This window comes from Typopeltis vanoorti, chromosome 13, assembly GCF_054136105.1.
Source record: "Typopeltis vanoorti isolate ZY-2024b chromosome 13, IOZ_Tvanoo_1.0, whole genome shotgun sequence".
Classification (NCBI taxonomy): Eukaryota; Metazoa; Arthropoda; class Arachnida; order Uropygi; family Thelyphonidae; genus Typopeltis; species Typopeltis vanoorti.
This window is the reverse complement of record NC_143561.1, coordinates 43535408-43563076: the sequence shown is the minus strand read 5'-3', so window position 1 is coordinate 43563076 and position 27669 is coordinate 43535408. Positions and strand designations below refer to the sequence as shown.

Below are 27669 nucleotides of genomic sequence, written 5' to 3'. Positions count from 1 at the left end.
AATGCGAACTTGATGTATAGGCAACTGCACTGATTCTACGTGGTTGTCATGCAACAACACAAAAGCTAGAAATGGATAGTACCAAAACAGTACGATAACAAAAACAGTTGTTCCACGAGCAGTTTTTGCATGTTTTTTTTCTGCTTCTGTAAACAAGTCAGTTACTGAAAAGTCGAGTTAGTAAAGCCGGAATTGCTATTGTGTAAATGAAAATCACTTTAAAGCAAATCCTGTTAGGTATTTAAGGAACTGGGCTGAAAGATTAAAGATCTATGAGAGGATGAGGGGTAAAACACGAAATATTGTGCTAGTTCTAAGCTGATGATTATTTATTTTTTCTCCTTAGATATAAATACAAAAAAAAATATTATTTATTTATTTATTTATCCTCTTAATAATGCTACTCCAGTGCATCACGATTAATACTGTTTAAAAAGGTAATGATAAAATTCATTGGAAGATTGTTTATTTAATTTTGCTGTTAATAGATGGTGCTAATTCATTTGACAACGACCATTGTTTAGCTGGCATTTATATTTCCAAATACGATACTGGCGTCGTTTACAGAATGAAAACAGTGTTTGAAAAAGTGTTGTTTTTTTCCTCTGAGCATACGCATGCATAAAATGATGCACTTTTTTATAATACTATTGATAAAAATAAAAAGAACTGAGCCGAATTAAAGCAGAGAATGGTAAATAGTATTTTAAAGATTTTTTTAAAAAAAACATTAAACCCTATTTGAGCCCAGATGTAGCGAATAAGACAGTTGATCAGTGAATCACGCCACCATATAATGTGGAAATCAAACAGCCTTTAAAATCATGTGTTGACGAAATATTTGTCTGGTTATTTATCAGAACAGATTATATCTGCATTATGATAGAAAAATGCCGAGAATAATTATGATTTATGCCGATCATTATCTATGTAAAAATACAATCTAGCGTGAAAATTATACAAACCACATATAATGTAGGAAAGTCATCTGGTTCTCATTGGTAGAAGGGAGGAAACTTTTGTTGGAACATGACATGAAGTAAACAGGAAAGGTAGCATTACCTCAAATTACAGAATATATATATATATATATATATATATATATATGTACATATATGGATATTAAATAGCAGTTGGTGCTGCGTTAGTTTAGATGCTATCGCGAAGAAAATGAAACGTAAAACTTCATCTTTTATGATTTGAACCTGGAAAGGGGAAACCCAACACAAAGTGTCTATTTGTCTTTCGAGCTCAACATAAAGAGGGGAAAAAAAAAAAAATTAAGGCGGACCGTTTCTGTAAAAGGACTGTCGAACCAACTTTACACCAAAATCAAAGCGGTGTCCTTGGTTCTCCGATTCTCCTAAGAACGTGTTTTTGAACAGGAAATCACTGTTTCCAAACTTCCGCCGTTTTTCCTATTTCTGGGGTAAGCAAGTGGCAAAAACGGAAGCTTTGGCTCGAGTAACAGCGCCCACTCCTCGCTATGCGTCGCTGCTCAACAAACGCGTTGTTATCGAAGATTTTCAAGGGTACAGGGTAAAAGCCCTGTCTGCCACAGAGAGAGAGAGAGAATCATCAGTACCGCTGCCTGACCTTGACAATATGCGCCGTGGTATCGCAGCAACCAGGCATATGTTAGTGAATAGAGAAAACGGGATCATCGTACGGATAAGCTAATCAATATTTCAGCCTCGCCATGAACAAGCAGCGCTATTGACGGAGACAGTTAGAGATAATAAACGAACCGATGTTCTGAAAGTCTCCCTTGAATGCAAATATGTCTGCAGTGAATCTGGTGTATAATTAAGTTTTCTTTGAAAACAGAATCGTGATTTATTTTACATTACTTGTAGCGTTAATACATAAATGAAAACAATTTATATTTTCTTATTTATTAGCATAAGTATTTTAATAATACTACGTAGAGGATATTATTCTTACATGCAACGTTGGTTTCGTATGTTTTTCACTCTGAAAGAAACGAAAAAAAAGGTCGTTTTGGTCGTTTAGAGCAACCCTTAGACTTCGGTTGCTCTAATCGTGTACGCAACTTGAAGTTTAGTTAACAGTATAACAGAGAAAAGAAAATGTGCAATATAACTGTACGATAACTTGGCCTTTTCATAAGTCTTATTTATTTATTTTATGTGAATTCCACCACGAAAAGTTGTAAATCTATCGTATATGGTCTGTAGGTGGGATAAACCCCTTCTTGAGAGACCAAATGTTTTCGGTCTCCTTAAGAATATTCAAATGCATGTTTTTCAGACTAAAGGGTTCTTCAATTATATCGAACTTTCTATGTTAGCTTCTCCATCTTTTAATACTCAATTCTCTTTACAAACTGGGCGGTATGGTAAAAAAATAAAATAAATAAATAAAAGGGTGTCTAAAACGTAATGACTATTTCTCAGTTATTCAGTCTTTTTTTTTATGAAAATATTCATCAGACTATAATTTTTTATCATCTTGCTTCGTCTAGTAGACAAACCTAAAGATAAAATCAGTCATCTTAAAAAGAAAAGTATTTGTTTTAGTTTTTTCCATAAATATACCACACCTTATGCTTCCTCGGTATCCAAAAAACTTTTTTGGATACTCTTAACTATCAACTGTTTATTAATGTCAAATATGTAATATTACTGAATTTCATTCCCATATTTAGGATGACATCGGCCCATAAAACCTCAAATGCCTTTCCCAATGATTTATCCAGTTTCTTATTAACATATATGCGATTTCTTTTTCTGTATATCTTTCTCATTCATTTATTTATTGTTCAATAAAACAATGAATAAACTGTTTAAATTACCTTCTATCATTCCGCCACTTAAAACAATCTCATTCCTTCTTATATTTTCCAACCTAAAATGACAACTTTCAAAAAAAATTTTTTTAAAAAAAAAAAAAAAAGATAATTTGAAAACAATTATTGTAACTTAAATCAAAATGTATCGTTTGTATTTATCGATTCCTTTTATAGATGGCAAAGAAATTATCAAGCTTTGCCAACAGTTATTAATTCGAATTTTTCCTTTCTAGGAATAATAAACTAGAACATCTACACAACTTAAATTATGTCTTCGTTATTTATAAAAGATTTATCGTTGGTTAAATCAATGAGATTTTATATTAAAAAAAAAAAAGAAAGAAATTAATCACAGGTTGGTAACAAAATTACAGTATAATACGAGATGGGAAGGGGGTTGAAATCAACTTCATTCTATTAAGTAGAATATAAATAATAAAGGCAAGCATGTGACAACTAGAGAGAGTGCGTATTCAATCTATGGAATATTTAAACAGTTATGCTTTTCAAATGATGTAACTTCGTCTGTGATTGATAAAGACCATCACTGTAACAATTGCCGTCGTTTCGCATCTGGCCTACAAAATGGAGAGGTAGAAAAACTGTTCACTCTGCTAATCCCAACAACCGTAACGGTCTTTAGTCTTCCCCCGTCAGCTCTTCCGTTGTATACCTTCTCTTCCCTGTACTCTGATGCTCTTCATAGCACGGTGCCTCTCTTGAACCTTGGTCACCTCGAGACTTCCTGGTCTGTAGTTCGGGAACGGCTGCCGACCCAGTTTTATTGTGTAGTACTTGAAGTAGACTGTGTTCATAAGGCTTCCGCTTGCGGTTCGACATCGTCATTACATTGTAAACTGTCCTCCCTCTAGCGGTAGAAAAAGGAAGTTCCTACGAATTCATTCTTCCGCAGAGGGGGCACCATTTCCGTGGTAGATTATGAGTACAATATTAATGTTTCATGGTCACAGACAGTCTTTATACAGAGCGGTTAAAAAAGGGGACAGACGTATCTTTTGTTACTTCAATACATGAGAGGACAGCACGTGTTAGTTATTGTTCTCCATCTGCTATCGTATTGGGGAAAAAAAAAAAAAAAAGGGAAAAGACAACCTTTCCTAAAATAAACACTTCAAAGACATAGTTAGACACGGTAGCCGCGAGGTCCTGTGTTGTATTTCAATAGATGCATCATAATCCATCTCTCTCTCTCTCTCTCTCTCTCAGATTTGTTTATTTCTTTACAAAGTGATCGCTACTGTCGTTATTTAAATGTACATATGATTCTGTTGTTGTAAACGCATACTTACTTCTTATCTCAAAACGTCAGCAATACTGAAAAGATCGCAAAAGATGACAAGCTCTGAAGAATAATGTATAAGGCAAAAAAAAAAAAAAGTAACAATAATAAAGTAAAATTGTAGTCAAAGAAAAAATAACAAATCAATGAAAATACCAAATTGGTGACATAAACGTTAGGCAGTCGCACAAACTGGGAAGAGGGTAAAATAACAGAAGCTATCTTAACAGAATAAACATGTGGATCTCTGCAAGTGTCCTTTACTGATAAGAATGTTGCAGGAGAAAGAGGATATTCTGGGACTGTCAAGGTCGCAATACTTGGGGGGGGGGGGGTAGGCGAAGGGACAGGATGTAATAGGTCACAAAAAGAACTGTTGAGTTGCTTAAATCACGTAATTACACTTCACAGTAGATAAAGTTAGATAAAAAAAAATAGTGCTCTATATGAATGATTTTAGCTTTCCAATAATGCCAAAAATTTCTTTGAAGCCAGTTTTAATAATTCTTTAATAGATATATTAAAAAGAATCGGAATGTGCATAGTTCATGATATCACAAAGTTGTGTATAGCACTGCGAAATCTTTAAGGTAGGTATTACAAATATGCTGTCAAGTGAAAAAAACAATTGAGAAATTATTAAATTGCAAAACTGTATGGTAAAATATTTTCAACAATACACACACACACACACACACACACACGACTACATTGGAAATATTTACCTGTGGTTGTATTGCACATAACAGGCTGGGCACAAAGGGCAGATGGAGAATACTGCAAATGTTGAGGTGCTTGTTGCAAAATATGCAACAGTGTTTTGGACTCAATCAAAGAGCGCATTTGTAATAATGCTTCTTCAGCTAATGACCGATCCCGAGACTCAGTTCCTCCACCATCACACCCGTCCACTGGAAAGAGAAAAAAAAAATTATGATTCATCAGCAATCTTTTATGTTCCTCCAATCTTACTGAATGGGAAATAAAAATTAAAACTCAGAATTATAAAATACTGTACTTCGTTTTAGGCTACTTAAACTAAAAAAAAAAATGCAAAAAAATATCATAGAAATCTGAGGATATGCAAACCCTCTTTCGGGGTTTGCATTTTCTTGATACTTCGGTGTAAGACCGATTCCCTCGCCTTTGGTCGAAATTTTCGTATTAAATTTCTTCTATGGGAGATATAGAAGATAATTAAAAAAAAAGAAACAACAAAAAATTAAAATAAAAAATAAAAAGAGTTGATTTCGGCGATTCTAACCAAAATGGCTTCAGTATTATTACAAATACGTACACCCGTTTTGTTTATAACTGAGAAATCTTAACGTGCAACAGCTTCCTTTGGTGCAATGTTATTAAACTAACTAAGTGACTTTAGGGTTATCTAAGGTCGAACAATGGCGTAGTAGGAAAATTTTTATAGATAAAAAAATACTCTAGAGTCCATGTTACTTGTAACTTTCGAGAACTTTGATTTCTTTTACAAGTATGTTAACGGGAATTGGGGGGAAGGGGAGAGAAAACACAGTTATAAACTGGAGTAAACGAATATAGTAATTCAGTTTTGCAGAGTTTAAGTATAAAATGCTGATTCACAGATTAAAAATAGCAAGTATATGTAACGCCCATAGTATACAAATGTAGTTCGCTACTCTCTTCCTTGCTACACACACTCGATAGCAAACCATGACCACCACCCGTGGAATTCGGGGATATTTTATTGCGGGCGCACTGACGCTACCACTTCCGCGTGAGGAGGAGTAAGCAAGAGGCGAGACTCATGAGATGTCTGAAGAGGCAAAATCAATCATTCCAAGGACCCTGCCGTCGCCCGAGGGCGAAAGTAGAGGTTAGTAGGTAATTGACATAATACGTGACACTGTTAGAAATTTCACTGGGTAAGCATTAGTGTTATATGTCTTCTTCTTACCATTCACTTGCTCTCTCTCTCTCTCTCTCTCTCGTACAGAGAGACAGACACCGGAAAAAAGCATGGTAATATATGGAATATCTTCGATCCAATTCTCGGGTAACTTTAAATTCGTATCGTCAAATAAGATCATAACATTTTTTTAATCTTTTCATGAATGTTTCTGGAGAAATATAAAGCATGTCCTATCATAAAATAGCCTTCATTTGAAGGACAGTGCACGCCGACATATAACAGACGTTAGGGCTCTCTATTCCAGTATATTCAACTATTATTGAATTCTGCACTATTTAAGTATGGAAATTCGTGTGAAGATGCTGCCAGGAGGTCAGTCCGCATCATCGTTGTTGACTGATGTTGCTTCCATGAATATAATTTTTTTTCGGAAAGTAGGTCATTCTTTTCATGAACGACAGTTAACCAATAAGTACATTTTAAAGTCTATTAACATTTTAGAACTCCATCTAAACCAGAAAGAAATTATTTTATATGTATTACTATAAATAAGAATGAAATTCATCGCTTTGATCCTGAGATTGAGTTACAAAGGATGGCTTCGAACCACATTTCCAGTGACAAGGCTTAATCAGTATTAACGATGTTGTTTGGTTGAAAAAACCTGAATTAGAATCCTTTGTACTACGAACTGAAGATCCTTTATTAAGGGTTTCTTTTCAACTAAAAGGTGAGTTGGGGGTGGGGGGGGGTCTCAAACAGTGGGATTTCATCCTGTATCAAAGTCTTAATAGGCATAATACACTGGCCTCATAGCCTTAGGGGATTTTTGGTATCTCTCTCTCTCTCTCTCTCTCTCTCTCTCTCTCTCTCTCTCTCTCTCTCTCTCTCTCTCTCTCTCTCTCTCTCGGAAAAAACAAAACAAAAAAAAAATAGAAGGAGGCGTCGCCATTTTGTTAGCCTTGTCACCCAGCCGTCCATTTTTTTTATCTGAATAGGTAGAACTGAAGGAAAACCAACAAGGGGGAAACCTAATTAACTTATACAAATAAATATATGCGCATACATAATACATATGTGTTTTTCCTCTAATTAATTCTTATTTTCAAGTAGGTATAAGATTCGAGTGTTCACCCTGATCCACATACCCCATGATTATCAAGGTCACCGATGCTAATTCCGTTACTGGCGAAGTAAACTACCGGCGCTATTTTCAGTGTCTAGGTCTGTGAACTTCGTTCTTTAGTTTCCCTTGGCAACGTTCTTTATCACGTGATGGTATTACTACACGTGGAGCGAGAGCCAAATTGTTACGTTTCGATATGTCAACACACTTGAGTCGAGACAAGAGAGCCATCTTTTCTCTCGCATACTACTATGAGATCTATTTACGGTGCCGGAGGCGAATCCAGTTGAACTACCATTCTTCCTCTCGTGTACTAGGAAGAGAGAGAGAGACAACCACGGACTACGGAAAATGAAGAGGAAAAAATCCAGTTTCATTGGCCTGAATTTGAGCTGTTAAAGAGCTTTCTGCAGTATCGTACACAGTGACCAAAATAATCAGTGGATCAAGAATAGTAACAGCAGGAAGCCCTATCAAGGCTGCTTACTGCCGGTTCAAGGGCCTGATGTAGTAGAAACAATGTTCTAAGCTACAATAAACCTATTTAGTGTCGGTAACACTGTTATTAGGTTACAATTTCTTTGGCTGTTCAACCCTTGCCTGCTAGAGACAGTAGCAAGCCACTAATAGTGACAAAAAGGGTTGTGCAATCGTGATAAGGAAAAGTCGATCTCACAAATGAAGAAGAAAGAATATTTTTGTATTTCCTTGAGCGTTATTACCTGTGTAAAGCAATAAATCTTTCCTAGCCGGATTGAAATTAATTGGATTGTTATGTATACGAAAATAAGATTTCAAATGGTCACCACAATCTTCTTCTGCTTCCTCCTCTCTCTCCGAGTATCTAATTCAAGAAACGTACCACCACCACAGCTTGTGGGAAAAGGCAGTAGTGGAACGTACGTTGACATCTCATCTATTCCATTGTAATGAATATACTTCATAACTAAAATAATATTAATAAAGAAATGTAAAAAGACACAATCTTAGAAAGCATAATTCCAGTTGGTTATTATAACCTAAACAAAGGATGATAAATACAGCAGGAATTCAGCAATGCGGAGAGTTTTATGCTACAGTGACAAATCATACAGCACTAGTGTCCTCTTCATGATTTTGGTGGAACCTTGGATACAAAGGAAATATTCATACTACACTCAAAAGCAACTTTCGGTGTAACAAGTGTCAACCGCTCTCCGATTTACAGAGACAAATCTTGAAGGATTTGAATCTATCTTCAGTTGACGTTCTCTTACTATCTTTCATTCCATCTTCATTTATTCTCTAGAAAAGCTTTCCTCATAAAGGGTTCCCAAAGATTATTTCAGTATTAAAATAACTGCCCATCTACGGATGAGACTGACTTACTCACTTAAAGTTGAACTTAATACACATTTTTCAAGTTCTAGATGGGACTCGAGCCCAGGTTTGAGTTTGAATCTTATATAAGGTCTGATATAAGGTCTTATATAAAGTCTCGGTTTGAATCTTATATAAGAATTAGGTTCAAGTCATTAAAGGCAATTATCATTGGGGGGATGTTTCGTGTTTACTGAATTTAGAATATCCGTATTCTAGTAATTGCAAAAGATAATAATATAGATTCAATGTATAGCAGATTTGTTGATTTGCGCCTTTTTTATTTATTCGGATATTTCATTTATAATTTTTGTATAAAGATTTGTCATACGTATGATTATGAATTTCTAAAAACCGTAATAAAACTGGGAATTTATTATCTCTTTATAGCAAGCTTTATTAGTCTGTTTTTATCCTCTAACAGAGAATCCCGCGAGGAACTATAGTGTATTACTCAACAATGCGCTTTGTGTGATATGCATGATCGAATGAAAATATATCACATAATATATATATATATATATATATCCTAATCTTCAATTAGTGCTGATATTGTAACCAGTACCGTTAGTGAAAATTTTCAATAAATACAGGGAAATCAAACTCGAGTTTATTTTATTTTTTTATGATTTTGGTAACTTCTATTGGTGCACTGTAGCAAATTGTCCTGTTTCCATAAAAACGAACTATACAAACTCATGCATATCGGGAAATAAAAAAAAAAAAAGAGAGAGGCCTCCTAAAACAGATTTAAAAAGGAAAAAAAAAAAAAAACACCATGGTAAGCATTTTGTCCATGACCCAGATAGCGGTCGTTCAACAGGAAGCGTGATAGAACAAAGAGCGGGGAAAACATGGAGCTGCCGAGACTAGTCCTAAGTTAGGGGAGGTTGTCAAGGTTGTCTGATGAAGCCCGGGCAGCGATCAGTGGGTAGAGAGAGGAACTTGCTATTTCCTAAACTGATCGTAGAATAACGGTAACATACCTAGATCCCACATAATGATCAAGAATTGGAAAATGAAGACATCGGAGTAATATTAAAGCTTTGACATTATCACTAGAATGCTATTCTCGATTAAAATGCACACTAATCGCTAATCCTGATGCAGATTTCAGAATTTATCAAATGTATAATGAGCTTTGCTGTTCTGAATCAAAATCCATAGACCACCAACTAACCCATTGCATTTGAAAGTAGTTTGCAGACTCTTCATTTATTTCAAGTACACGAAATAATTTCAAATATGAATATATCATATATATGAGACCGGCTAACTCAGCTTTCAAATGAAAAGTCCTTAAAAGGGTTTTTTGCATCTAGAAAGATTTGAACTCATCTATGGAGATCTCATCTTCCTCTTTTACCTTGCGGTGTCGAGGGTTTGTTAATCATCGGAACTCAAACCGTTCACAGGATAAGGTGGTCAGCCTTACACCCCGATGTATCCTATGTTCGTAGTGTTGAGTTCTCAAGGCCGGTTTGCCTGCTTTGTGGGATGAAAAATCCCAGGATAAACTGGGGGGGGGGGACCCTACTGTCCAGGCCCAAGACCGGCTAACTTGGCTATGGCTGAGGAAGATCCTTCAGTTTCTCACGTCACCAATGGGAATCGAACCTAGGACACTCCTTAGGCATAGGGTTGCGAAGCGCACAGCCACTAGGCTAACCGCGCAGACTTCTACGGAGATCTCTTTTTAAATCTAGTACAATCGGTTTTTTTTTTTTTTTTTTTTGTTATCAATGCGGGAAGGAAACGAAGTTCAAATTGGGACTCGATAATCATAGAAATAACTTAGAAAATATTTTTCTTTTGTGTATTTAAATTTATAATCACGTTTTGAAAGTGAAACGTACATCTATACGAGATAATTTTTTTTTCACTTTAAAATATGTATAGGAATGCCTTTTACTTCTGTTCTTTAATATATCGTATGTAATTTTTATTCTGTTTTGGATGCTGAAGTTTGAAAACCGATACACTAGCCATATCAAGTCAGTACTTGTATAAAATAATTAATCTGAAAAAGAAGGACCAGATACTATTATGCAATGTCAAATAATTACAAGGCAAGTTGATGAGATTAATACAAATGGCTAAAACCATGAGACACCGATCAAAAAAGGTGCTTTTATTTTTGCATATAAAAAAAAAACATTAATGAAATTCGAAACAAACCTTCTTTGAAAAGATGAAGTCGTAAAGGTCTACAATGAAATAATAAACCTAACAGATGTCGAGAGTATCTTTTCGTTTCTTTGTAATAAAGTAAAACAGTCGAGAGTATCTTTTCGTTTCTCCCATTGGTTCACAGTATCAATTGGACATCCAGTAAAACAGTAATACGAAAAATGTTGGAAATATTTAATTAAAACATTATAATTTCAATTTTTATTGAAATTGTAACGAATAGGTCGATCAATCCTATCCCATCTACGTCTGTAGATGCGTATGTTCACAGGACCGGTTTGCCTGTTCTGGGTGCGAAAAACCCGAGTTTCCAGGCGAAAAAAAAACCTACCCCCGTATGAGACCGGCTAACTCACCTTTAGTCGAAAGCGACCAAAAAGGGTTCTTCGTGTCAAAGATGGGAATCGAACCCAGGTCTTTCGGACCAAACGAATTCGCGTCTAAACCGACTGAGCTACGCGTAATGTAATTTTGGAAATTCATTTTATGAGTACAGATATGAGCTAGAAAGAAAGAAAGCTCACACATAATAAATAATCCCCCTTCCCAGTCGAAATACAACTGGTACAAATTATGTACAAATACACTCATCAGACACAGATAAAGTGTACAAATACATTATTGCGTTTTCAGATCACTACAAATACCAGTACGCTGAATACTCCCCCCCCCTACAAATCCAATTCCCTCCGGAGTCAGATCCCAACTGCACTCTTCCTCCCATCGCTGAAACTCGCACAAGCCACTAGATTAGTTTACCCCCCCCCTCTGCTTTACCTGAATTTTACGTCGTCTTGCGTTAAACCGAACATTAATATTGCATAAGACTTGCTGGTATCAATTTCGATAGTTAATTCTTCGGTATTATGAGAGAGAATGAAAGAGAGAGACAGACAGACAGAGAGAATCAAAGTAGGAAAATAATATTTCTTACGGTATTTTGTAAAAACCCCTCCAGGTTTTTCCAGTTATTGTGAAATATTAAGAAATCCGGCCCGCTTTGTAATTAAAATTTACTTAGTAATATTCCAATCAGTCGGAATGAATTTAAAATAAAACCAGACAGTTTTATATATTCTCTCTCTCTCTCTCTCTCTCTCTCTCTCTCAAATATACGCTGTTTTTGTTGTTGTGTATTTCGGAAGAAATCGACACCACCATCCTTCGTTTTGCATCCATATTGTAAACATTCTAAAAGTCACCCATTCCTTTATTCGTTTAGATTGGAAAGAGAAAAATTAAAATGGGCACAAATAATACTCGTTTTGATAGCACATTTAAGCAAAAAAAAAAAAAAGAAAGAAAAAGAAAAACTATAGCTGTCTTCATTTTATTAACGAAACAGACCAAATATCGACAAGAGGGAAAAAAACGCAATTAACAGAGTAGTTATTCAAGCCTTACATCAATCCCCGCCATACTGCTATTGCTTAATCGGGCTAGCAACAGTAGCGGTATATGAGCATCGGCAACCCAGAGAGCAGTCAACACAGCAGCCCCTTGAAAGCGAACACCTCCGCATATCACGCCAGTGACGTGTGGTGCAATGCTGAGCAGAAGAGGTGAACGGCCGCCCGTCCGACATTCAAGGCGCGCGCTCAAGGTTATTAACAGTGCTCAGCACGCAAGTGTTCGGGAGAGGGTAGCTGCGCTTTATTCCTATTCCCTTCCCCCCCTCTTTACCCTCGCTCCGTCGTCCCATCACGACACGTGGCAAGAGAATTCGATCAATGTTTCTCCGTTACTGAATATAACTCTTCTCTTTCTAGTGGCTGCAGAGGAGTGCCGGTTTTTAACGGAGGAAAGGAAGAGGCATTATCAGCGGGAAACATTTAGGTCACTAAATATTTCTCCATGCTCACAGTTAGTGATTAGGCATCAGGTAGAAATATGAATGACTTGCTCAACGCTGCGCTTCCATTTTTGAACACATTTTAATTATTTATTAACATTTCTTTCTCTATTTAAAATGGTTTTTTTTGCATAATATTTTACCTTAGATCTTTACATGAAGCTGATTAAAATTTATCTTTCTCTTTTGTGTGAGATAGATATTTTACCTCCACTGTACATTTCTGACCTTTCTCCCCAAATTTGTACATTTCTTTCCTTTTTATATGATTTTCACCTTCCTTTTGTACATTTCTTGCCTTTCGTCGTATTTTTCCTGTACTTTGTACATTTCTTTCTTTTTGCCGGTCATTTCTCGCCTTTCGTGCATTTTTTCTTTGTACATTTCATTTCTTTCATGCCTATTCTCCTTATTTTGCGCATTTCATTTCCTTTTTATGATATTTCACCTTCACGTTATACATTTATCGCCTTTCCTATACTTTGTACATTTTACCTCCACGCTACATTTCTCCTCTATTTTGTACACTTTTTAAATTGTGTACGATATTTTTGTATCTGCTCGTTTCATGCAATTACTGGTTAACACTCACAGTTAGTGATTAGAAAACTAACCGTGAGTGCTAACCATTTTGTACACTTTATGATAGGATAGAGCATTTTTACGAACCATCTTTATTTCATTGTGTAATTTTTTTTTTTTTGTACATTACCGATCTCTTTCCTTTTTGTACAAATTTTATCCTTCTTACTTAACATTCACCTACTCTTTACTTAGCTAAACTGGCTAACATTTCTTCTCCAGTTTTGTAGACATTTTTTCCGTATTTTTCTTCTACATTATTGTAATTAAATAGCAGCTACGTTCACTTCTGTTTTCTCTCTCTCTCTCTCTCTCTCTCTCTCTCTCTCTCTCTCTCTCTCTATATATATATATATATATATATATATATATATATATATATATTTTTTTTTTTTTTTTTTTTAATACAGAAAATTGTATAGATCAACATTTTGATTTATACAAAAACTGACTAATTTTTTACTAAATCTGTGCATGATCAAGTATTCTCTTCCAGGATTTCTCTTGGAGGATCCTTGGATCCTCTAAGGGATTTTAGCAGAAGGTCGTAGCAGATGCCGTTACCAACTTGACAGTTATAAATGGATGTTTATACAAACTAAAAACCATAAAAATGAAATCGACCCTAACAAAAACACGTCTCTCAGTCAGAGAAATGAAGATGAACCGAGCAAAAAGTCCTTTCTCCAGACTTTTCAAATAAAACTAGTAGTCCGGAACACGGACAACCGTTAACTGAAGCGAGGGCTTCGAACACAGTGAGTCGGATTAAGTCGTAGCCTTCTTGGTTTTTGTGGAGAAGGAAGAGAAACGGGGGGGGTGGAGGGGGGGCAGAGCTTCTTTTTTTCCCACTCGATTGCCTCCGAATGCAAGACAGACGGTCATGCACAAACCGTCAGCTGTTCACTTTTCGAACACCTTTGTCGTACCTCTGTGCACATGCCTGGTGGTGAAGATAAAGGTCAAAGGTCTTTTTTCTCCCACCCTCATAGCGATAAACCGTGTCAACACACTGACCTAATGTACTTCGCCATTCAAAATGTCCTTCGCCTGGGCACCCGCATCGGTTAACGGCCCAGAAGATAAATTGTCCCTTACAATTCTGTTTCGCGTCCATGTTCCACAGTATCATAACAGGAAATGATTTGTTTCAACGTGTCTCCAAGAATTATCATGTCCTTCTTTATAATGAAAAAAATCTTTTCAAGCATTATCTCATTACAATCAAATGTAGACTTGATAATACTGTTTATAAGTTTGTCAGAAATATTATTATGAAACGATAAAATGGCATGAAAGGAAATGTAGTGATTCTCTAAATTGTAAACGTAGCTTAATCAAAAAAAAAAAAAAAAAAAAAACGTCAGGTATTTGGGTCTCCATATCGATAGCAATTTGAAGTGAAACTCCCACACCACTTTCTTAACAAATACGTTTAGGTTCATAATTAACAGAATATATTATGTTAAAAAATTTGTAAACGCAGCATTCTTAAGATGTTTATACTATTCCTGGGTAAATTCTTCACCGCAATATAGCATTACCTGTTGGGGCGGAGACTATTATAACAATCTGCTTCCATTAATAAGAATACAAAACAGAATAATTAGAGCCATAACCACTACCGACTTCGCACACTCAACCATGATCTGTATATCGTTCATAATATTCTACCATTTCAGAAGCTATATCTCTATGGTTGTCTGTTATATGTAAAAAGAAACACTGAAAGTTTCTTGGGATATAATGTAGACTATGGATTGCGCTGCGGTCGAAACACGCTGGAAGTACCTAAGGCTAACAAAGAAATTTTTTATGAATCTTTCGAGTACATTGCGACGAGTAGCTATAATAAACTTCCGAATGAAATTAAATCTATAACCTCAGAATATATATTCAGAAAAAGATTGAGAAACTACCTTATGGGATTAAAGAATGTTGACAATAATTTTAAACGTATAGTATAAGAGATCATTATAACTCATATACCATAACCAATTAAGGTATTGATTTACAAATGGGTTCATTCAATTAGGTATTAAAATATCAACATGTACACTATTATAACTGGTAAGGGAGCCCTCTTATATGCGGTCCCTGGACTCTCAGTGTCTGTTTTGAGCTAATTACTTTTCTAGTAACCAGCATGGCTACGGCCCTTGGTTACATATATTTGCATTAACAACTTACATTACTCTAAACCAGTTACTTATCATAACTATGAAATCATTCGAAATATATTATATTCTACTTGCATATATGAGAAAACTTTTTATTAACCATAATAACATAATAGCCAAAATAAGTGTTAGTACCAACAGAATATGATAGTAATACTTGAATTTTATTTTGCAACATTGTACTGTGCATTGAATTGTATTGTGAAATATTGTCATAATTATACAAGTTGAATAGTATAATATGTATAATTTGTATACGTGATGTGAATAATAAAAACTGTTAAACTGTTAAAAAAATCGAGATAAAAATCCGATAAAACCACTTTCGCTATGTGTATAATGAAGGTTTTTTTTTTTTTTTTTTTTTTTTTTTTTTTTTTTTTTTTTGTAGAGAACGTAACACGTAACTGGCTTGCCTAACAATGGTGCAAGATCACGTAGGAGTGTGTATTATTTTTCCTTCCTTGTAACATGCTTTCTTCGGGCCTCTTTAAGACCTTGGGAGTGTTTTATAAGTCACTCCCCCGACTTTGAGATCCTTTGGAGTTATATTATTCGATAGAGGAAAGATGTCAGAAATGGATAATACCTGATAAATTTAAAATAAAGGAAAAAACAGAGAAGGAAGTTAAGCAACGAATGCCAATCTATGTACTATCCACGTAGATGGAGGAGGGACTGAGGTTGACTGTTTTATGCACTGAGTTAGTCGGTCTTGGGATATTGCGGTTTTTCCTCCAGGTTCTCCGCGCTTTTCCAGCAATAAATGTGAAATCTACCTGAAGAATATACTTTAGTAGTAGTGGTAATATTCAATTGTGAAGTTCATGCCTTGCCGCCCAAGACTGACTTCAGTAACTGAACCATTCATCAGCTCTTCCAAAGGAAGCGAAAGCTGTAAATTAATTCAAATATATTTCCATAACGATTCTAGTTTCTCATAGCCGAGTTTTCGACTATTAATTCTTCAACCGCAACTTAAAAGAAATAAACAAAATCACTAAACACGTATTTTGCCACATTCCTGTTTCACTTTCTCTATGTTCAGAACAACGATTTTCTAGCCACAAAGCTAGAAAATCGCAAAGAGGAGACAAAATTTTACCATTTAAATTATAACTATTGTGAAGAAGAGAACAGCGTGCCAGTCTCTAAACCAGCTAAAAACATTAAATAGAACGTGAAGGACATAATTTATTTTTTTTTTTAATGTAGTCAATCCAACAATAACTGGTTGCGAACTCCCTACAATCTTTCTATTCTGAGGAATCATAGTCCAGTTTGAATTAATTTTGATTTTTTTTTTCATTGCTTGATAGACTACTACAAAAAAACATCCGGATGTTAAACAATGCCAATCGTATCAGAAAGAAGTTAAAGACTATCATTGAATCCAGCTTTAAAAAAAAAAAAAAAAGAACAAAATGAAGTCTTCAAAACGGTCGTATCATAGTTTATTGTAGTTTCATGTCACTGTGTGTGTGTGTGTGTGTGTTCCGCTACCACCAACGCGCAAACGTCACGGAAGAAAGCGGTGTATTACGTGGCGGTCCTGTGGATAATAAGGGAAAGGAAAGAGGGGCGGGGAGGGGTATGCGGACAGCAGACGGCCACACGGCTCAAGGGAACCGCACTGAAGAGCATATTGAGGTTAGTGGGACAATCACTTTCACCAGCAGCTGTCATATGAGGGAAATAAGGGGAGAAGAACGTCTGCCAGGCCCGAGAGGGTAGGGGCTACCGGTAGGGTCTCGGACGGAGAGGGGTTTTCTGTTTTGTGAAGTACTGCCTTTGGTCGCACGTGACAAATGGTGTGCCTTCATCAAGTTTTGCATTTTCTACCGTAGTTACCACGTTTTTACCAAAGCGAAAGGAGGCAGATGCTGTCGGAGGAAGATGGAGGGGTCAACAGACATGTCCGATGTCTCTTTGTTGGGGGGATATAACAGCTGCTCTTGCTAGCATCAGTTAGATCACCTGTTCTATCTGTAAAGCACACATCAGTTTCGCACTTTCTGGAGCTCAACAATTTTCCACCTTTTTTTGGGACGTTTACATTATTCTTGACGTGTTTTTTTTAATAAAAGATATCGCAAGTGCATGAAAATCGAATAGTGTACAGACACCACGGAATAGAATTCATTCTTAACATTTATAATAGATGAAAACAGAATTGTGAATATTTTCAACCATCGAATGTGCTTTGGCACTCCCATCACAATGCGAAAGAAAGATTTATAAGCATTTTCAACTAAATATTTGTCGGATAACTAGCTTTATACGGAGATGACAAAGTTTTCCCTTCCCGAAACCAAGATTTTTTCCCCCCTCATTCCACATATCGGCCAGAGAGCAAATAATCGCTCTCGCTAGCTTTCACGTAATCTGAACAATCAGTCATCCAGAAAGGTAAAGAAGCTATTATAACTACCATCTACAAAGATGGGGGGGGGGGGAAATCAGGCGATCAAACAATATCATTACGAAATCCAATAATTTTACGAAGTATTCATTTTTTTATATTAGCTGAATACACTCATAATTCCGAGATTTCTAATTAACTATGAGTCTTGGAAATAGAATAAGTCCGGAGACTGTCTGAACACGCTAATACAGATGTTCAAAATCCAATCACAAACTGTCTGTCAAGCAGATATATATCATCCCTTAATAGTTGTGTTCTGACTCCAATGGAAGGCGTATTCTCTACTATATAGTATAGAAATAGACAGAAGCCGATGGCTACATAAATCACATCAATAAGAAGTGACTGTTTGTGCTTTTATCCGACGATATGGAAGAACGTGAAGCAGGAGGCGCATTCAAACCACAATCGGAACTGTAGGAGCAATCAAATTGCTATGAATATTTCCTACTACTCGACTTGAATAGCCCTTCGCTTCTATTTAGAGAGGGCTGGTCGCCAGTTCTACAGCTGGATATCGAGCGAGCGGGGCTATTTCAATTGGCCCTGCGACCTTTAATGTTAAAGTTCAACAGTCTTTACCGCCTTACGCTTTTGTACCCCTTTAAGCCCAAGAAAGCTTTACTTTCACTAGGAGAAGTACCGTTTAGCAAGCCTGTCCTACAAACTCCTCCCCACTTCCTGTCTATGGAAGTCAGCCAACCCTAGAGACAGCGATTAATCACAAGAGCTTAAAAGTTCTTGAGCTATTTCTAACACACTTGCTCTGACCTTGACATCAACCCTTTAGTGAGTATACCACCACAAAAGCCACAATAATGATACAAACCTGAAGGGCACCACCATTCATGGAACCACTCAGAATTATTTGGAAAAACTGCAAGTATCCAGTATTATATCAATGTGCTACACTTTGTGGAGACTTAAACAGTGTGATCTTTTTAGATGCTCGATTAATTTAATAATTTAAAACATGTGTTGTTGTTCATTATTTATCTAACAAGAGACATGGAATCCTGTTAAGTGTACTTGACTATTTCAACTCAATTACAGAATCAATAATTTACTTTAGTTGTGTATACAATATTATGTTACTTAACGAAAAGGGTTTAATTTAATTTTACTTACCAGTAACTTAATCATAAAATTAGTACGCTGTTGAATTAAAAGTATTGTATTTATAAGTCTTGTAAATGATTTATGTCATCATAAATTCAGGTGTGGCATACTTATGTATATGAAAAAATATATAACGTACTTGTGTAAGTGCATTATGTGAGTATATTACGTAAGCTTATGTAAGTATACTCATGTCTTTAAAGCAAGAATTTATGTCATCTCATCCTTTTTTAAAAGGAGGATGAAGTCTGAATTACCTAAGATTTTACTGAAAAATCAACAAATATTTTTTTTTTTTTAATCCTCGGAAATTTCTAGAAAAAAAAAAAACTGGAACCCAACCTACGAAAATAAATACGTTGAATACAAACTAAACCGACAATTCAATCTTGAAATTTTTACAGTCCGTCTTAACCTATTGAATAAAAATTCCAATGAATATTAGCAGAGAATAAAGATTATCCAATTTTTTTTTTTTTTTTACTTTCGTAAGAAATTCCTGCAATCTGCACTGTTTCCAGATTTCTCGGCATTCGTATAACACATTTTCATTAACATTACCTTCAAAAGCAGACCCCCCCCCCTCTCTCAGAAAGGAAACGAGAACACGCTAGGCACGTGGTGTCATTGACTTTCACCATATCGATCGGTCTCCAGGTTCCATGCACGTGGCAAGAGATATTTACCGAGAGATGCCAGACAGCGAATCGATCGGCCAAGTAAGGAAGCTACTGCAAAAGCGGAAGTGCAGGAGGTAGCAAAACGAATCGAACCAGCTTTGTATTTATTTGTGTGGGCATGTCTGCAAGCTCGTGGTGCCTTATAGCCGAACGTTACCGTTGCACAAAACAACTTCAGAAATCCTTTAAAAAGAAAAACGGACAGACACTAAGAATTGATTGCATCAAGAGCATTATATTTGGGAGAAGAAATTCGTTAGGATTTCAAAGAATGTAACATCGTATTCGATTTACAGAAGCTTTTTTGTAAATTGAAATCGGCTTATGACGCATTCATCTTCTAATTTTAATTATTCGAGGCATCCACCGATCCATCATCGTATGGTTTTCTTTATTAGTCTGTGATACATTTAGTAATTTAGTTTTGGATATGGGAGACCGTGTATGAACTTTTGTATTGATATCGTGTAAAATAGCTAATTGGAACGATAGTTTTATTTCAGAACAAAACTTTTCAAAAATCTCATTCTGATTCCGATACTGTAAAGTACATTTTTTTTCTGATTCAGACACCCAAATTAAAAGAGATTAAAATTGATCTCTTTTAAGAGAATTAAAAGGTTAAAAGAGAAAGAAGTCTATGTAAGTGCAGGAACTACTGCAGGAACTACAGACTAATTTTTAGTAACTCGAATAATCACATTTTAAAATCACATAATAAATCTTTTTTTTTTTCTTATCGAAAAAAAATTTTTTTGCAGGAAAAGTTTTTCCTTTTAGTAACATCACTCCCATCTAAATACTCGTCTTCCCATTTTAAAAATATCGCATTTCCCCCGATCTTCTCCCCATCCCAAAACTCATGGGAGATTCGCTAAAAACTCAAATTTTTCCATCCTAAAAACAGACAAACCGACCTTCGAACACACAAGAGTAAAAATACCAAAAAAAAAAAAAAAAAAAACACGTCTTCCGATTTCAAAGATATATTTTCGTGGTCCTTTCCCCGTCCCTAAATGCATGGGTATTGCATAAATGTTTCGCCCTACAACTCCGATTTTTCCTTTCTTAAAACAGACAAACCCGCCTTCGAACACACAAGAGTAATAATGCATAATACACTGACTCGTCTCAGCTGCAGTTACTTATCACTGTTGGTAACCATTAACAGATAAATCCGATTCTCTTTCAATGTCATTTCTAAAAGAGAGAACATCCGGGGCTTTATTCACCACCTGAATACTTTCTACTTCAGAATTTCTTTCAGCTGGTCATCTTCCAATAATTCCTTTTCTATCCAAACTACAGAAGGAAACGCCTCTCTCTCAGTAACAACTTTATTTCCTACTTCCTCTTCCTTCCTCAGCTTATCACTAACCTCAATCAGCAACCAAGGAACGACTAAAACGGAGCAAATCAGTGGGTAAACAATGAATCAGTGCATCTCCAGAACATGCGGCGCCAGTTTTGCCTGTTCTCATCGGTTGCTCTGACCTGAAAGTTCATCGGAGTGGCACCAAACGAAACCATCGAGTAAAAATAGGTCCGTACGGTTTCGAATAGATCGATACTACTTCGGTTGCCTTATGGAGAGCAATGACAATACCCTTTCTTCTTTATACTGTTATGTGGGTCAGTGGGTCGACAACTGGCATCGTTAATATTTATCGGAAGACCCGTAGTGAGTGGGTGCATGTTACAAGAAGAGTTAACTCTCTTAGCATAAGAACCAGGCAAGTTAAAGAAATAAAAGGCTTATTTTTATTAGGATTATTTTTCCTCTCATTTTTCCCCGTTTTGTAAGATGTCCTGTACTACTCTATCTACTGTTTCTCTTTCCTTCTCACAACTAAAGTTGGCAGAATGCCCAAGTATTCTTGGATCTCAACTAAACAACAGCTATTCTTGGTGTTTATGCACTAATGTCAAACTTATTTACCTCTTTTTGTGCTTGAAGAGAGGTCTAAAAAAATAATAAAGATATCAAACATGCAAATTTGATATGCTGCCACGAGTTAGTAGTCACTATCTTTAGTGTCTACTGAAGATAAATATACAGTATACTATAAAAAAAAAAATAAAAAATAAAAAACTAAGCTGCAAAAAGTTCAATGTATAAATCGCTCATCTTTATCAAGATCATCTACGATTGTATTATAATTCAAAAAACACTATAGATTTTGGATATTTTTCCTATTTAATTGATTTTAAGGAGAGAGAGAGAGAGAGAGATGTAAATCACTGCCACTTTCCTTTGTCTGAATAACATATTTTGCTATTTTCTTATTCGGCCAAATTAATGTTCTAAATGATACCGCGATCAATAACTGATGAATCATTGTACACATCTGTATTAATAAATGATGGATAAATATTTATGAATTGGGAAAATGATAAAAAGCAAGTCATGAATGTGATTTTTTACGACTTGCTTCATACAGTGCCCTTTAAAATAAATCAGTGATATTCAACCAAGGTGACCATGAAAATCCACAGTGGCTTTTTCTGCAACAATACAATTGCTATTAACCTGTCAGACACGCAAAATCCTGCAAGCCTCGAATGCACCAACTAGAAGCCGTGTGTGTGTGTGTGTGTGTGTCAGTTACGTTATAGAACTGGATGGAAGGCCCGGGTGGCCTTGAGCCACTGAGCCATTGACCTGCAGAAGGTTAGTAAAATGGCGACGTTGTCGATGCCGCTGTATGGCCTTCAAAATCCGTTGTACAGATGCGCTTACAATAAATATCAATAAAAACGAACGTATAGAAAAACTGTATACATTAGAAACCGACTATTGGCACAAGAAAGGGGGGGGGGGGAAATGTATTATAAATGAAAGTTAAGATTTAGATAAGTTTAAAGAGAACAAACAAAGCACACCTGTTGCGATGACGAGTCTATTATTACAGAAATGATGAGAAAAGTCTCAGATCTGCCTAACTGATTGGAGAAAGAGATATATAAACCCAGAGAGGGTTATCCTATCGAGGAAAACGGCAAGAAGTGGCAAAAATCTACATCTTATAATATGTAGATTTTTTTATGTGAATGATTTGAGAGGAGGAATATGACCCTTATTTCCAAGTGGGTGGGGGTTATACTGAGGAAAGAGAATATTAATAATTACATATTCTGGGGGGGGGGATTACCTCTGAGAGAGAGAGAGAGAGAGAGAGAGAGAGAGAGAGAGAGAGGAAGTAATTCCATTTATAAATCTCCTAGTGTGGGGGAGAGGATTTATAAACCCAGGGAGGACTAACGTACATAATTTTTGTGGTCTTAAAATTAACTGAAAGCTTCAATAAAAAATATATGCAGAATTATTAATATACTTCCATAATTTTTGTGATTTATTTATACCATTAATATCCAAGTTCATTGTATTACTTACTAGAATCATGCGAACAATATTTAAAATAATTTTTTTTTTATTTTTATAAATACTTTTAAAATAAATATCGAACAATATTTGAAAACATATAAAAGTTGCTGTATTCACCTGGAAAAACCTACTTTAAATCCGTTCTAGGAAGCGAAGATTTTTTTTTTTTTAATAAAGACTTTTCGATCGACTGAAGGTGAGTTAGTCGATCTCATACGAGAGAGAGAGAGAGAAGGTTTTTTTTTTTTTTTTCATTCAGCAAAATAGCTAAACCAGTAGGTAAACATGTGATTAGCAGATGTAATATACTGACGTCATTACTCTAAATTACTTAGGTAGCAATTACCAACAATAAACCAAATATATGAAGGAAGCAGATAGTTGAGCAATTCGGGGAGGGGGGGGGAGAAAAAGAAAGAAAGAAAAAGCATGATAGGCTCTTCGGAAAATTCAAAAACGATATTCAAGTGTGTGTGTGTGTGTGTGTGTGTGTGTGTGTGTGTGTGTGTGTGTTTGTGTGTGCGCGCGCGCGCACGTGTTTAGGAATAAATGATCATTAAACACAGCATTATTTTTCTCGGTCCCGATATGCGTTTTTCTTTTTTTTTTTTTTTTTTATGTCACCAATGTAATCACTCTGTCCTATGACGCAAAATGAAAACTTCATTAAGTCAATAGACACTTTTCCTTCTACTCATATAAATCGGCCTGATTAAGTCATAAGGTGGAAGTGAGTGACCGGAATTTTATACTGAAATAGCTGGAAAAAGTAGGCCATGGCAAAACCAGTCGCTTCGGTAGATATAATCAAAGGACATCGCTGGAATCAAATGTTACGGTAATGTTCATGCATAATACGTTTACATAATGGGAAAAAAAACATAACTAAAAGTCCTGGAAAAAACTAACGCTTATTTAAATGAAAGTGTTGGAAAGGAAGAATGAAAAATGTATATTATTCATAATGTATTTATTATAAAATCATGTCCATTTAATGAGTTATCAGTCTACTAAAGAATAATTTGGGGAAAAAAAATTTCTGTAAGTAAAAATTTATTTATTTATTTTTATAACTATCGTCTGCTTACATTATCGTTTGCTTCTGTAAGCAGACGATAGTTATAAAAGAATATGTATACAAAATGAGAAAGTTTTAACATTTCATTTGTCTTCTACAGACAGATGAAAGTTATAGAGCTTACATAAATCTTGTGATCAACCAACCTTTACAATGACTGTAGCAAAAGGGGAAGGAGGAGGAAGAAAAAACGGGGAGGGAGGTAAAGAAATAAAGAAAGAGGCTGGAGAAAGTAGGTCAGTGTGTAACTACTGTTTTTTTTTTCCCTAACTGAACGTGAGGGGCCAGTTAAGGGTAAAAAAAAAAAGAGGTAGTGGGGTAGGTGATATAAATAATCCTCAAAAAAGTCCGGCTGGCAAAAAAAAAAAAAAAAAAAAAAAAAGAAAGCCTCTATAGTTTAGAGAAGGCAATTTTCAGCGGAAATGAAATCCCTAAAGGTTGTTTTTATGCGCATGCTCTGATAGGGAGTCTCCGGTTCTGTGTAGTTTGTGGTTAACGTACTGGCAGATAAAAAAGCTATTAATACAGGTGTCATTCTCAAATGAATTCTACGTAATAACAATGATTCTTAGTAATGCTTTAAAGAATAACGGGTGCTAATCACGGAAAAGCAAAGAACTGAGTTCGAAATGGGGAAAAAAAAAAGGAAAGAAAAGTGGGTAAGAAGCAAAGGGTAAAACAGTTATTCATCATTTTTATTTGGTATTGAAGGCTTAGTATTTATTCATCTTATCGCACATTTTCAACAACTTCGAAAGTCATTTATTATTATTTTTTTTTAGAAAAATAATAATTTATGGAGAAAATCTATTATAATTTAATTCATGGCGATGTCTGCAATAATTAAGAAATTATTGACAGGGTGTTAAAGTTATTCAGAGTTCGTCCATTCAAAAGTCGCAATCATAATTAAGATATGGCGATCCGAACAACAACAACAACAAAAATGAATTATTGAATTTATCATTGTATGATAAACTGTAAACACTATGGGGACTGCTACGAAACCATTTTTTTTTTTTATTCCAACAAATAAGACTTTTCCTAATATGGAAATAAATGTTCTTTCATCTTAAATATCCAATATTTTTAAATAATACATCTCAACGTGCAAAATAAGATAGTAGTAACAATAAGAAACACTTACAATATCGCCTCATCAGTGACTTTTTATAGGTTGAGTACTTTTTTTCCTCGTCATTTCTCATTTCGATATCCTCTCCCATGATGCTGCCACAAGGAGGGGGGGGGGAAGCAAAAACAAAACAAATCTTCCGTATATATATGAGCTTAATCACAAGCCGACTACGGTCCAAATTCCAAAGTCAAAAGAATTTAATTTGTACTGTTAGTATTTCCAAAAGGAGTGTGCTCCTACGTCAGGAGCCACATAGTGAAAAAAACAGACTTCCCAGGTAGGCAATTAAAAGGTACGATTTCTCCAAAACAGACGGAATAAATAGCAACACTTTCTTAACGAGTGAATAAATTCTAAGAGAAATTCTTCCAGTTACACAAATCACGTTGCCAAAGCTAGCGCGTGGTGACCTGAGGCCGAAAAAGATACAGCGTGCTCCCTCACACAAGCGGTTAGTCTAACTGAATGAGACTGCGGGATCACTAACTAGCTACAGCACCGTACCGTTCACAACATACACACACACACAGGCGCGTGTTACTAAGGCAGTCGGCCACAGCACTCCCTCTAGCGGTAGAGCGATGAATGAGTTTAACGAGAGAGAGAGAGAACGGAGATGCGTTCGATTGTAGCTGCAATGTCGTCGACGTTCGCAGATGCATTCCGGTAATGGCATCTTTCTCTTTCGTGATGTCGACCCGACCGCCACTTGTGAAACGGTTCACCGTAGGATGAGGATTAAGCAAGTTCAATAATCAGTGAAAGAGCCGAATCTCGTTTCGTGTCTGTCTGTTAGTCTATCCTTTAAACAGAAGCCTGAAACAAGTGATTTATAACAGAAATTTGTAGGAAATTTTAAAAGAAAGAGAGAGTAACAGACAATATTAGCTATAACGGCCAATATTACAATGCTGACCGTTATATAATAATAATGCTACGAACAACAGAGACAACGAGATTATTCCTTCGCAAGTTTCTTTGATATATACACACACACACACTAGACATTAAACAATTTGTTACGTGCATTTGTTACATCTGTTGAAGACATTTTGTCCCAAATTGCTTTTTGCTTATGACAAAATTTCATAGTGAGACAAATTTTTTTTTGCTTATGAACAAATTTTAATGAAGCGAGACAAAATTTTTGTATGCGACAAAATTTCATAAAGTGAGACAAAATTTTTGTTGGTTTACTGACAAAATTTATAAAGTGAGTTATTGTACGTTTTGTCCCACACTGTTTTGCTTATGAAGTCGGAAAAATTTCATGAAGTCGGAAAAAATTTTTACGACAAAATTTAACTTCATGAAATTTTGCGAGGAAAAAAAAAACAAAAAAAAAAACAGACCATAAAGGTGCCTCGTTTAAAAATCTATTCCACTGGATTCTTTTAATTACAATATATTCCTAATTGTGTTTGTGCAATCACCAGAACTAAAATTAGGTTTGTAAAATAAAAAATATAGAAATCCGAGATAAACTTTATCAAAAAACGATACAGCTCGCACGGGAAGTCTTGTATAGTGACGTCATCCATTGTCGGATTGAAACCAAAATTGCTTCCTAATAACGCGTATTCTTGTAAAGCAGTATTGTGGAAGAATAATGAAGAAATTCCCCCAATCTTAAAAATGAAAGATGTAACGGAAATTCCAATGAGCAAAGGTTGGTCGATTGGTAGAGCCTCTGCTATTAATGGCTCACTCAAAAAGTTAACCAAGTTTGAGCACGGTTAGTAGTTGGAAGAGGAATTCGTTCGATGTTGTTGCCACACTCTCCCTCGATGAGCCTTTGGACTCTCTGGAGGTGTCACATAATAATAATAATATAGCAATTCCGGAACGATAAAATCAACTTTAAAAAACTGTATCTACCAATTAAAAAAAAAATGGTATTTCGTAAAACGAATATAAATCGTTATAAAATTCAAGTACATACTTGTGCTCATAAAAGTGCTTATAAATACTTCAACATTGTGATTGGTTTAGTTGAAATTACTGCAGAACCCGTCATATCTCATCTTCCCTTTTCGAGTTAGGCTAAATGGCCTGTCACAGCTACGTAACTTAGCTTCTTAGAAACCTCAGTATTGCTTATGACAGGGCGATTAATCCTATCTGCATTTGCTTGGAAGAAAAACCCTGCTGTCTCTTTATGAGACTAACTAACTCACTTCCAGTCGAAAAGTCCTGATAAAGGTTCTTCACGTTCTAGACGGAGTTCGAACTCAGGTATTCCAAGCAAAGTGATTCGTCTATACCAGGGGTCGCAAACTGGCGGCCCACGACCTTAGTGATTTCTTTTCAAAAAAAATCAATGTTTCTAACATCTTGCGGGGATTAAAACAGAAAAAATCCAAACTTCTAAATGTTTTATGACAGCTTGAAACAAAAGTAAAACTTATTACTACAATTCTTTGTACCATGTTTCTATCGTCAATGATAAAAATAAAAATAAATATCATCAATAAACTAAAAAATAAATATAACGAAGTTGGCATACCACATTTTTATAAATACCTCGGCAGTAAATATCCTAAATATAAAAGTTA

The 27669-nt window shown here is 35.5% G+C and overlaps 1 protein-coding gene across 2 annotated transcripts in view; it reads right to left on the bottom strand.

Moving 5' to 3' along the window:
- LOC150100096 (uncharacterized) overlaps positions 1 to 27669 on the bottom strand; it is a 384171-nt gene that overhangs the window by 31515 nt on the left and 324987 nt on the right. For both annotated transcript variants that reach the window (XM_090402894.1, XM_090402895.1), the window contains exon 5: positions 4838 to 5023. In XM_090402894.1, coding sequence (XP_090259020.1) covers positions 4838 to 5023 — 186 coding nt within the window. The remainder of the gene's footprint in view (positions 1 to 4837; positions 5024 to 27669) is intronic.